Source organism: Pan troglodytes, chromosome 6 (assembly GCF_028858775.2).
Source record: "Pan troglodytes isolate AG18354 chromosome 6, NHGRI_mPanTro3-v2.0_pri, whole genome shotgun sequence".
Taxonomy (NCBI): domain Eukaryota; kingdom Metazoa; phylum Chordata; class Mammalia; order Primates; family Hominidae; genus Pan; species Pan troglodytes.
Window position 1 is genome coordinate 26189197 of NC_072404.2, and position 13067 is coordinate 26202263.

Consider the following 13067-nt stretch of genomic DNA (forward strand, 5'->3'; position numbering starts at 1 on the left):
TATTCCATGGTGTGTGTATATATATATATATATACCAGATTTTCTTTGTGCACTCTTCCACTGATGGGCACTTAGATTGATTCCATATGTTTGCCATTGTGAATTGTACTGTGATAAACATGTAAACACAGGTGTCTTTTTGATATGATGACTTCTTTTCCTTTGAGTAGATACCCAATGGTAGGACTGCTGAATCAAATGGTAGATCTACTTTTGAAACTGCAGTCTTTTTTTTTTTTTTTTGGAGTTTTTTCAATTATATTATTGTATATAATCACTTGGAAAAAACATTCCTTTTTTTTTCACAACCTTGCCAGCATCTGTTGTTTCTTGACTTTTTAATAATTGCCATTCTGACTGCCATAAGATGGTATCTCCTTGTGGTTTTGATTTGCATTTCTCTAATGATCGGTGATGTTGAGCTTTTTTTCATATGTTTATTAGCCACATGAATGTCTTCTCTTGAGAAGTGTCTGTTCGTGTTCTTTATCCACTTTTTGAGATTGCAGTCTTAACTGCCAACACAAAAGTCTTACCTGTTGAGTGAAACTCTTGGTCAAGTCTGAACTGAAATAGACTTAATTTCATGTTTCAGTTGAGTCAAGGCTACAAGTTGGCGAAAGTCAAATTAGGTCTGTGTCTTAGTTCATCTGTACTGCTAAAACAAAATATCTGTGACTGGGTAATTTACAAACAATACAAATTTCCTTCTTACAGCTCTGGAGGCTGGGGAGTCCAGGATTAAGGTGCCAACATCCAGTGTCTTGTGAGGGACTTCTTGCTGTGTCCTTACATGATGGAAGCGCAGAAGGACTAAGAGATCTAAAAGCTTTGGAGCCTTAATCCCATTCAGAAGGGTGGGGCCCTCATGACCTAATCACCTCCTAAAGGCCCCAGCTCTTAATACTATTGCATTAGAGGCTAAGGTTCAACATATGAATTTGGGGGGACACACTCAGACCATAGCAGTTTGCAAATGTGGTTAATGTCTACACCTAAATTGGCTTTCTTTCTGGAAACAAAACTAAAAAGGTCACTCACTTTTCTGAACATTTTAGTAGTAAGCAGATTTTACAGTTTGGCAGCCTACAACAGATGGAAAATTTTTAGGCTAAGGAATTTTCATACTCTGGGTAGCCAAGCTGGTGGTAAAGGAAGCACAAAATATTAGAGTTCACTTTAGTTCTTTGAGTTCCAGGCCAGGTCTAGAAAGATTTGTGAAGTGAAGAAGTTTTGGACAATGTATACACAAAGTTGATATAAAGTGAAGGACAAAGCATAGAAGGAGATACATAGAGGAGATAATAGAACATTAGAGGTATTAGGGAAAGATGTTTCCTGCTTACTCCATTGAGTGTCTGGGGAAATACAGGGAAGGGTGCTCCATACTACCCCAGTTAGCACTTCTAACTGCAAACACAGGAGTAAACACAGTTCCTCCCTCTCTACTCTTCTCCTACTACCTTCCCCTCTCATCCCCTTCCACCTCCAGGTCAGAACTGCTTTTATCTTGTATTTCCAGAGTGTTGGGGAAAGTTGAGAGAGAAAGAAAAAAAGAGAAAATGGTTGGAATATGGCTAGCTAGAGATTCTGTGGTCTCTATTCCCTTTAAAATTACCATGTCCATGTCCATGTGTGATTGGGCACATACACACATGTGCATGAGTGTGCACATGCACACATAGTTTTCTTTTATATGTAATACATTTTTTAAAGAGATAAACTTGGATTAGAAGAAAGAAAATGAGATGGCAAAGAGAGATACTAAATGTGACTGCCTCTGGGGAGCAATCCTTAAATATGCCCTCTTCTTCCACCCCTACTCATCCCTCTCTAAAGCAGAGTGAGAGGCACCTTTTCCCTGTTCTTCTAGCACTTTGGTGAAATCTCTCTGTGCATCTTATACTATGTGATACTGTTTGCTTATATATGTCTCTTCTCTTCCTGTCTGTGATCCACCTATATCCGGGATGTCCCTTTTGTTTACTTTGAGTGAGATGGACAGATCACACCGTGAATTCCAGTGTCCTTAGAACATCTTATGTTAAAGAATAGACTGTAGGAAGTCTGAGATTGTTCTACTAAAAACTCATGATAAAATGATGTATGACTCATTCTGTATCATAGTTTGTGTTTTAACCTATACTAATGAGCCTTATTTTAATTGTTTCAGCAGTTAGTGGATAGAGGGATAAAGGTAAATAATTTCTAGGCACTACTATGTTATTAAAATATTATGGACATGTGCAGGAATCTATGGAAATGTGAATTGGTCATGATCTTAGATCTTAAGTCCTCCAGTCTAAGAAATTAAATTAACTAAAACAACTCATTCAGTTTAACCACTTTAATTCTAAAATACTAAATCATGCCAGTATGTCTGTTTCTGGTATTCCTCAAGCCAAAATCATCAATATTAACACAGTTAGAATTCCCAAGTTAATTACTTTGTATGCCCATCAAGATTGTTTCTCAGAAAATTCATTCACTGTGATTTAATGTGAATTTATATGTTGAGATTTATGTCTATAAACAATAATTTTTGTAGGAAAAACTCTAGAATGCAAAGCACCTATTTGTTTCAGAGAATAGGAAATACAGTGAAACTTACTAAACTTTCTAAAAAATGTGGAAGGTCCTTGTCCTCTACTATTGCAGCAGAATTGAAGCCAGACCCCCAAACCTGACCAAAATCAGATTTTTGTCACTCTTCTTTCTCCCAAATTCATAACTAAATCATAATTATCCAGGTATCTATTAATTACAATGAGCCGGTCAACTCTTTCCAATAAATTATATATCTTTGTTGTCAGATTTTTGTAATAAAAGGTCCTCTTGTTTCAGTTTTTCATTTGTTTCAATTGTTCATTTGTTTGTTTCATTTTAGTCTAGAATTATATACGCTTTCTATTTTGAGAGTAAATTATAACTGTTTTCTCCTTCATTGCAGAAGACAATAGATGTGCATCTTCAAATGCAGCATCCTGTGCCAGGTGCCTTGCGCTGGGTCCAGAATGTGGATGGTGTGTTCAAGAGGTGTGTCATTTTTTTTTTTCTTTTTCTCATGGTTGACTTGAGCTATAGCATGACTTCATTTTCCTAATATTCTGTGCCTTGAAGGTGCATCAGGAAAAATAAAGATACTGCTGAACATAAGGAAAATTTAATTTGGTTTTATGCTTGGAAACAGCATATCTGGCTGAATATAAAATAAATCACAACATTTTTATTAGGAAAATTATGGTAATTTTGAAATGAAGTGCAAACCATTTTATGTTTTCCATGTGTTCTATAGAGAGAATTGGCAACCACAGCTAGTAACTTTTGATAGTTAAGTAGGCTTTGGTGTGGAATTCTTGCTTCAGCTTGAGGCATTAGGTTATGTATCCTGTTGTTCAAAGTAAGTGTTTTTCTGTTCTACCAAGAGAAACGAATCCTAATAACAAAATTGTTAGTAAAACAATTACAATGCATTCCATCTTTCTTGGCTCTAGGGTTGTTTTGTGTTTTCTTCTTTTATCAGTAATCTGGAGTTAGAACTGCCTGTATCTAGTAAATTGCACTGAAGAAGCGATCTGCTAATCTGGGGTTTCTTCTTGTATGAGATTGCCTAAATAATTTTACATTTACTTATGTAGCTCCTGGGAATTGGAACAAACAAATAGGTCTTTAATGGCTTTTTGCTTGACATGGAGATAAGTCTCTAGCTTTTGTCTCCTCTGACTTAACAACTGTGCCTACTGTCATCCTTCCAACCTCCTTTATTACTTCTTGGAGAAAAAAGAAAGTTATAAGGTAGCAACAGATGGTGGATATCACTTTCTTCTAGGAAGCAAGTCAGAATAGAAGCAGGGGAGGGGTTCAAGAAACAGTAGGCATGTCTGAAAGTAAGTCTCCCTACTGATAGCCTAAAGGCTTCCCAGATGGACTCTGGGCTCCACCAGTGAGAAAACCAGATGTCATTCATGAACTAGAAAGTGGTTCATCAGAACCCGTGAAGCCAGGCATGTCATAGAGAGGACAACTTCAGAGTTTCTGGGTCCGATCCCATCACTGCCTGTGAGCCAAATGACCAAAAGAATTCACTTTATTCTAGCATCTCCCTTTCCTCGTCTCTATAACCTCAAATTTGGTGTCTGCTTCCAGGTTTTTCTCTGTCAAGAATGTTTCATGGCTTGTTATTTCCTGACCCCAAACCAGTACTTCATTTTAGATTTCTACTGCTTCACTAAGGAAAATCCTTAGAGCCCTGAAGTTTGTGCCAACTTGCTGTCAACTGCTGAATGCTTTAGTGAGGGTAGTTTGGAAGAGCCTTCAAAAGATAGTACAGAAGCCCAGTTGTCAGCCACATGTAACATGTTAGCCATAGAACATCAGGCTTCAGAGGGACCCCTTCTCCCTGTCACACCTTTGACTGGAAGAAAATAATCTGGAGAGTCACAGCTCTGAGAATAGCTGTCAGTCCTGCCATAGAAGGAGGGATTTTGAGTATTCGGAGGAATCAGTTGTCTGATAGAAAGAGCTAAGTCAAGGAGAAAGGAGGTGGCTGCTGGAGGGGAGAAGGAAAACCTGTCACTGTTGGTGACATTCTTCAGATGGGATCTTAGGGAAAACAGTCAGAAACTCACTTGGGTGCTCATGTTCCCAAATATTCTATATAGCGCAGTGCAGCCTAGTTTATGTATTGAAAGAGCAGGCTCTGAAGAAACATTGAGTTGGATTCAAATCCTAGTTCCACCAGTTTCTAATGTTATAAACTTGCACATATTACCTAATCACTTTGAACCTCAGATTTCCATACCTCTAAAATGGAAATACAAATTGAACCCGCCTCACAGTCTTGTGAGGATGAAATGAAGCAATGTGGGAAGCATTGGGCACAGAGGCATGGCTTAAGAAATGGGATTTAGGACTATATATAGAACTTTGACAAGGTTCTGGAACAACTCATTCAGGGTTAGGAAACTAGGAGGATTGCCTGCATTAATAACATAACCTCAGGAAAGCAGCCAGTTTTAGGACTCAGCCACTATCCATGCCATTAACAGGAGCTGTCCACTCCCTGCAGGCTGATCTGACGTCATTGAGAGGAAGAATGCATTATTTAATTTTGGAAGATCCCTCACCCTTTAGGTGCGGATGTGACTGATGCCAATGATTCCTCAACCAGCAAGGCTGGAAGGAGAGGCAAGGGAGAGGCAGGCTTTTTTTTTTTTTTCTCCCCATGATTAGGTTAGATAAATGGTAACAACGTAAACCTGGCTTGAATAATTTTCAAGGCTAGTCAAAAGTAAAAGGTCTCTAGAAAATTTAGACAGGATGTATCCAGTTTGCTTGCACTATTATGTAGCATGTTAATCTGCCATTCCATATACTTTGCTTTCTCTTTCCTTCTACACTACATAAGTAATTGGAAAATAGGATAGAAACAGCATCATCAATATTACCTAGTTTAATGCCCCATGTTCCTTTCTAACATCTATGAAAGACATGATATGTCTTGAAGAATTCCCTTCCTCTCCTACCTGTTGTGTCTGATGCAGAGTGTCATGCGTAGTGAGAGTTCAGAGCGTAGGCTCGGAGCATAGTTATACTTTCACAGCATATATGATAGGAAAAGTTTCACTGTCAAAGGGAATATGATAGAATTCTCTCACTTCTGTGCAAATTGCTATGTTTGGAAGTCAAAAAGACCCAGGCGTGAGTAGGAAAAAAAAAGTTTTCATATATATATATCCCCAGAATACTATATTAAATTGATGAAAATAACAACCAATAAAAAGCCAACCAGGTCAGGCGCAGCGGCTCACACCTGTAATTCTAGCACTTTGGGAGGCCGAGGCAGGCAGATCACCTAAGGTCGGGAGTTTGAGACCAGCCTGGCCAACATGGTAAAACCCCATCTCTACAAAAGATACAATAGTTAGCTGGGCGTGGTGGTGTGTGCCTGTAGTCCCAGCTACTCGGGAGGCTGAGGCAAGAGAATTTTTAGAACCTGGGAGATGGAGGTGGCAGTGAGCCGAGATCGTGCCACTGCACTCCAGCCTGGATCAGGAGGGAGACTCTGTCTCTGAAACAGAAAAAAAAAAGCCAACCAGAGAAACTTCAGTCTGAGCTTTTCCTTCTCAAATAGGTTTTAGATGCAGAAAGTTGGAGTAGGATTTTTGCTTGTGTTTTTCTTGTAGAAAAAGTAAAAACATAAGGATTAGAAGAAATTAAAATGATATAAAATACCAAAAATGCAATATTTGCTATGTCATTTTCTTTGGATGTAATTGAGATGATATACACTAAAAACATCAGTGATTTTCTTTCTTTTAAACAGGATTTCATTTCAGGTGGATCAAGAAGTGAACGTTGTGATATTGTTTCCAATTTAATAAGCAAAGGCTGCTCAGTTGATTCAATAGAATACCCATCTGTGCATGTTAAAATACCCACTGAAAATGAAATTAATACCCAGGTGACACCAGGAGAAGTGTCTATCCAGCTGCGTCCAGGTTTGGTCATTTTCAAATAAATCTATAATGATTCTTAACTTGAAATTGTAATTTACTTTAATTTGCTCATTTTTAATATTATGTGGCAGGCAGTATTGTTCTTGTAGAAGCCACAGTGGACTCAGAATCAAGAAATTAGAATTCTAGTCTTTATAGTGCCTGCAGCCAGCTGTGTGTCTTCGGACACTGCAAACCTGACCACACTATATTCTAATTATGTGTTCCGTTCACATAATCTGATCAGGTTGTGATGTAATTGTGTTTTTCTACTCTACTGCGAGCCCTAGGAGCAAGGGGACATGTTTATTCCACTCTGTTTTTCCAATGCCTAGCAGAGCACTAGCATGTAGTAAGTACTCCGTAAGTATTTGTTAGCTTGACTGATCCTTTTTGGAAGGGATCTTCCAAAATTAAATCAATCAAGCAATCAATTTTTGTGATTTAATCACAACCAACTTGTGATTAAAAGTTTATTACAAAGTTCTTAGAGACTTTGTAATAGACTTTTAATCACAAAGCTGCAATTCATGATTATCATAATTACCTTGGGCAGTTTTGTGATGGCCCCTGAGATTAGTATACACCTTTTCTCCTATACCTCTTTTGTACTTCCCCTTCCTTCACAGTGTATTTCACAGTTTGGCCTATGTTGTAGGCCACTGGACATTATTCGCTTTCACTTTCCTTCAGTGCTACAGAATCCTGGTGTAAAAACTACAGGTAGTAAGATAAATCAAGGTACACAGATGCGCACCACTCAATTGGATGCATGTAGTTTAACGCAGTTCACAATTGTATCCAATCCTTCATCATTTCATTGTGGGTGGTCCTGTCCTGTCATTAATTTTTAAATAACCATTCTTGACACATTCCCTTCCCCATTCCAGAACTGTGCTATTTCTTCCAGACTCTGATTATCAGAAAAACAAAATCCATTACTTTCTTGGCCCTGGGCATATTCCCAGTTTCCAATTAAAACTGTGCTCTTTCCCATATTAAATAATGACACAGCCCAGTATGGACATTGTGAGCAACAGTTGGAAAGGAATATACAAAAATGAAAGTAATTAGATTGGTAAGATTATAGCTCTTCCCACCTTCCATTGCAAAAAATTATTTAGTGTCGTAAATAAATTCTTTTTTAGAAAAAGAGAGACCGGGTGAAACAAAAATTATACGTTCTTGTACACCTAATTCCAACTGAATACATCCACTAAACTCTGCCCTTAGATATTCCTATAATTACACATGCCTCTCTCTTGCCTGTGTTTTCTTTTGCCTTTATCTTAGTACTAGAAAGTTTGAACATTTTCTGTAAGCTGTTAACCATCTTTATCTCTCTTTTTTGTGTAATTTGTGTCTCCATACAAATATGCCTATTTTTCTAATTGAATGCCAATTTTCAGCAGCTTATATATAAAGCTTAACCTATATCATTTGCCTCTAATAAATATGACTACATTCTTAAAAATGTCTTACTCTTTTTTAAATTCTTGAGATTTGAAAATTATAAGCTGCATTTTATTTATTTATTTTTGTTATGCTCCTTCGTGCACACTGAATATAAGCTGTATTTTAACGTTATAGTTGCCCAACCATCTTTAATGATTTTTTTAAATTTTACTGTTATCCTACTAGGTTTGTAATCCCAGTTTTTCTGATCTATATGAGCCTGAGATTATGCCTAACATCCCCCATTTCTTATGCATTTCCATATCCCTAGCAAAACTATAATCTAGGGCCTTTCCCATTGTTAATCTACCTGATTCTTCAGGATCTTAATCCAGGCCATCGCCCCTTTCAGCACACATGTAATTCAATTATATTTCAGCTTTCTGACTCAAATGAGTCTGAAAATACTTCCCAGTTCACACCTGAATTTAAGAGTAAGTTGTTAATATCATCTTTCCTGCAAATCTTTCAGAATTCTCAATTCCTGCCTCTTCACTCTTCATTTTCCTTCAACAGGATTTTCAAAACAGCAGAATTGAAAAACCCACACCTTAATATTTGCACATGAAGTAAATAGGAATTATATAATAGAATTGAAAAATAATAAACAGTCTCTTAGTCTGTTTGGCTGCTATAACAAAGTACATTGATTGGGTGGCATACACAACAGAAATTTATTTTCTCATGGTTCTAGGGGATGGAAAGTCCAAGGACAAGATGCTAGTAGATATGGTTCCTGGTGAGAGGTCTCATCCTGGCTTGCTACGTCCACACAGGGCAGAGAGAAAGTGATCAAGAGAGAGAACACACATGCAAAAGAGTGAGAGAGTGAAAGCTCTCCAGTATCTCTTCTTAGAAGTGCACTAATCCCATCATGTCGGCTCCATCCTCATGACCTCATCTAAACCTAATCATATCTCTCAGAGACCCCCTATTCAAATACTGCCACATTGGAGGTTAGGGCTCCAACATATGAATTTTTTGGAACACAATTCAGTCGATAGCATTTGATACATAAATAATATTTTCAAAAGTCCATGGAATATTTTTAGAAATGAATTACACTTTAGGCAGGAAAACACAATTCTAAAAATAAAACTGTTCTTATATGCCAATATCTACAAGCATGGTGTAATAAAATTTTAAGTCAATACAAAATAATAAATAAATATTAAATAACAGCAAGTTTCAGAGAAGCCTCTCCTAAATAATTCTATCTCCAAGAATAAATTGAAACTCTAGTCCTATAAGCCAATAATAGCAATAACAAACACTTCAAAATATACGGGTTTTTATTGATGTTATTGTTACAAAAATTCACAACTTTAAGTGCTTTTATTATTAAAGAAAAATGAATCCAGATGAACTAAGCGTCCAAAGATATAAGAAGAAGATAAACAAAAAAATTCATAAGAAAAACAGAGAAAAGAGTTCCTAAATTTAAAAACAAAGCAAAATTAATGAAATGCTAAATAGGAAAAAAAGAATAAAATGGATGTATAAATCCAGAGAACCAGAGAGCTGGTTCTCTGTAAAGTCTAACAAAATAGATAAATTGTTGGCAAATCTAATTAAGAAAAGAGGGCAAAAAATCAAATAACCTAATTATGTAAACCATAATTATAGAAAAAATTCAGAAAGAAGCCTTTAGGAAATATTAAGCACAAAAATCTATAATAAACTGTTTAAGTCTTGAGATAATTTTCTAGGAAAATATGTCTAAAATTGACTCAAGATAGAGAACCCTAAGAAACCTAATATACAAGAAGTTTAAAAAGTTATAAATGTTTATAATTATAAAAATTATAATTACCTCCCTTAATAAGAAATATTCCCTAAAAACATTAGGTCTAAATGCTTTCATGAGCAGAAATGTTTCATGTTCATTCAAATATTGAGGGAATACATTATCTCTGTGGTATATAAACTCTCACACTACTTTATTTATTTACTTATTTATTATTATTATTATTATTAGTAGTAGTAGTAGTATTTTGAGACGGAGTCTCCCTCTGTCACCCAGGCTGGAATACAGCGGTGCGATCTCAGCTCGCTGCAACCTCTGCCTCCCGGGTTCAAGTGATTCTCCTGCCTCAGCCCCCTGAATAGCTGAGATTACAGGAGCCTGCCACCATGCCTGGCAAATTTGTTTTGTATTTTTAGTAGAGACAGGGTTTCACCACGTTGGCCAGACTGGTCTCGAACTCCTCGACTCAGGTGATCCACCAGCCTCGGCTTCCCAAAGTGCTGGGATTTCAGGAGTGAGCCATCGAGCCCAGCCTAAACTCTTACATCACTTTAGGGGATGCCTAGGAGCTACTTAATTATTACAAGGTTAGTATAACCCTATTATCAAATTCTTAATAAAATTTTAGCAAATCAAATTAACTGTATGTGATAAGAAGAACAATATCACCAAACAAATAGGCTTAAGCTAGAAAACCAAAGATAGTTGATTTTTGGAATTGATGTATTTTTATGATGTTAGTTTGCCAAAAAGAGATAAAACATATTGTTATCTCAATAGATAATAAAAAATAATTCAATAAAATTTAGTGCCCATTTCTGGCAAAACCAAAATCGAAGAATACTCCCTTAGGATATGTTAAAATCCTTCTCAAAAGTATACATAAATATGATTACATTTTTAAAAATGAAATAAGAGTTATAAACATTTTGAAAAGATAAAGCAAAATTATCATGCTATGGAAAATCCAAGCAAATCAAGTGAAACTAACTATTGAATTTTTTTAAATTTTACTCTGGCAGGTTGTTTTTTAAAATATTCAAAAATCAGTGAATTTCCTTTGTAATATTAAATATAATGAAGAAAAATGATCAATTGTGTGATTATCTCATAAAAGCAACCTAGAATGTAAACTGTTTAGGAATAAACTTTTAAAAAAGTATAAGATCCATTGTGCTACCTAATAGAAAATATGAATAAATGGAGAAGAATTTTATGCTCCTGAATATAATATCATAACAATGACAGTTCTCTATATAGTCTATAAGTATAACAAAGTCCAAGTGAATCAATAAATGTAAGACAATCAATCCCAGTCAAATTTGAATGCAGTTTTTTAAAACACATCTTCACTGAAACTTACTATGCATGTATCTTTGTATATAACCACATATTTATTTAGCATGCATTCCTGGCAGTAGATCTGCTAGGTCAAATGTATGACAATGTATTTACTTTTTAATGTAGATTGTTACATTATTCACACAAAAAATTCGATGTTCAGTTTAGCCTTTCATCAGTCAACCATGCCTGCTTTCATTCTTTTTAATGTCTCCTATTTGTTTAGTCCATTAGCTGTTTTCTTTTGCCTTTTTCCTAGAACTAGAAAGTTTGAACATTTTTCCTAAGGTATTAATCATCTTCATCTCTCTTTTTTTGTGTGTGATTTCTGTCTCCATACAAATATGCCTATTTTTCTAATTGAATGCTAATTTTCAGAGGTTTATTATATATTATTTGCCTCTAATAACTATAACTATATTCTTTTAAATGTCTTGCTCTTTTTTAAATACATAAGTTTGAAAATTATAAGTTGCATTTTTTCTACTGGTATGTTACAAATAATTTATACACTTCAATGAGTTTAGCTTGTTCTTTTTTATAGATATAATGATGATTTGGTCCTTCTGAGACTATAAATGAACAGTACAAAAGTTGGAAAATTGTTTCAGTGCTGTAGACAAGCAATGATAGTGGTAATGACGCAGGAGAAAACTAGGTAAACTTGAGAGAGAATGGAGAGGTGGAATCCACAGGAGTTGGTGATTGATAGGCCATGTGGGACTCCCAGGATCTGGCAAGCAACTTAGTGTGGTAGGGAAATCTGTATGAATGAAGTGGTGTTGATTTAAACTGGGATGTCTTGAGTTGAGAGAGAGAGACTTAAGCTATATGAGGCTGAAGCTCAGGGGAGAGATAGGGGTTGGAGATGGGAGAGATAGGGGTTGGAGATAGAAGAGAAACAGGAGACATCAACAGGAGATGGTAAGTGAACGCAGTGGGGAAGAGATCATGGGGAGTAGGAGAGTGAAAAAAGAGAAATAATTTTATGTCAGTCATTGTGGAGCTTGATTTTATTAAATTTCCCATTACTATTTGAATTTCTATGTGCAAATTAGCATAATTGCCTAACGTGTGTAAGTCATCTTTCCAACATAGTTGTGAGCTCCATGAGGCAGAACTAGTTTATAACCCCCATATATAGCAAATATTTATTAAATTAAACTGAAAATATGTTCTTAAAAAATGAATTTGACATCAAAGACATATCCGTCTTAGGGCATAATATATAAAGCTAAATGTTGGCAACCCCAGATATATAGAAACATACTCCATGATGTGAAAGTCCTTTTCACCATGAGATGAATCAGAATCAAGGGCTTGATATAATGCATACCTAAGTGGAAAATGCATTGAGCTCTTAATATTAATTTTGATTTATCACTTTATTCTTCTCTGATAAAAATTTATGACTTCCAATGTAGCATCTGTTAAGAATTTTTCATGAATATATTTATTACATCATGTACTGACTAGGGTTTCTTAAAAAATGTTAGTAGGACTATATTTTAGCTGGATGTTGTAAATGACATTAAAAAATGACATTTTCTTTACTTTTCACTTCTTATACTTTTTCTTATTTTCACTTATGAATCTTATGGAAAATGATAACAGAAATAGACTATTGATCCTAGTTGATGTTCTCTAAGGAAACTGGATATTAACTCTTTAGGAAAATAGGACAGAGAAGGGAATTCTCTAATTCTAATTCAGAAATAATACAATGTATATGATAAGGATTAGTTTAACCTATATTTCATTAACTTAAGAAAATGTTTCAAACTTGGTTCGTTTTAATAATGTGCAAAAAGAATCTTCTAATTTAGTGTAGATTTAGTAAGATTTTCCAGATATGCTTCACCTGTTTCTTAATTTCAAAATTTAGAAAACAAAACAGAACTTGCACATTTTCTCTCCACCCCCTGGCACACATTCCTCACTTTATTTCCCACAGAAATTAGGAAATGTACTGGAGTCTGTACCTTGCCATTATAAACTGGTCCCATTTGGGGGCCCTTCTCCTTCCC

At 35.6% G+C, this 13067-nt stretch overlaps 1 protein-coding gene across 9 annotated transcripts in view; it reads left to right on the top strand.

Moving 5' to 3' along the window:
* ITGB8 (integrin subunit beta 8) overlaps window positions 1-13067 on the top strand; it is an 85527-nt gene that overhangs the window by 30308 nt on the left and 42152 nt on the right. For all 9 annotated transcript variants that reach the window (XM_063815258.1, XM_063815256.1, XM_063815257.1 and 6 more), the window contains 2 exons: window positions 2951-3036; window positions 6326-6500. Coding sequence is in view for 2 of the 9 variants with exons in the window: in XM_016945524.4 (XP_016801013.2) it covers window positions 2951-3036; window positions 6326-6500 (261 nt within the window). In the remaining 7 variants the exon portion in view is untranslated. The remainder of the gene's footprint in view (window positions 1-2950; window positions 3037-6325; window positions 6501-13067) is intronic.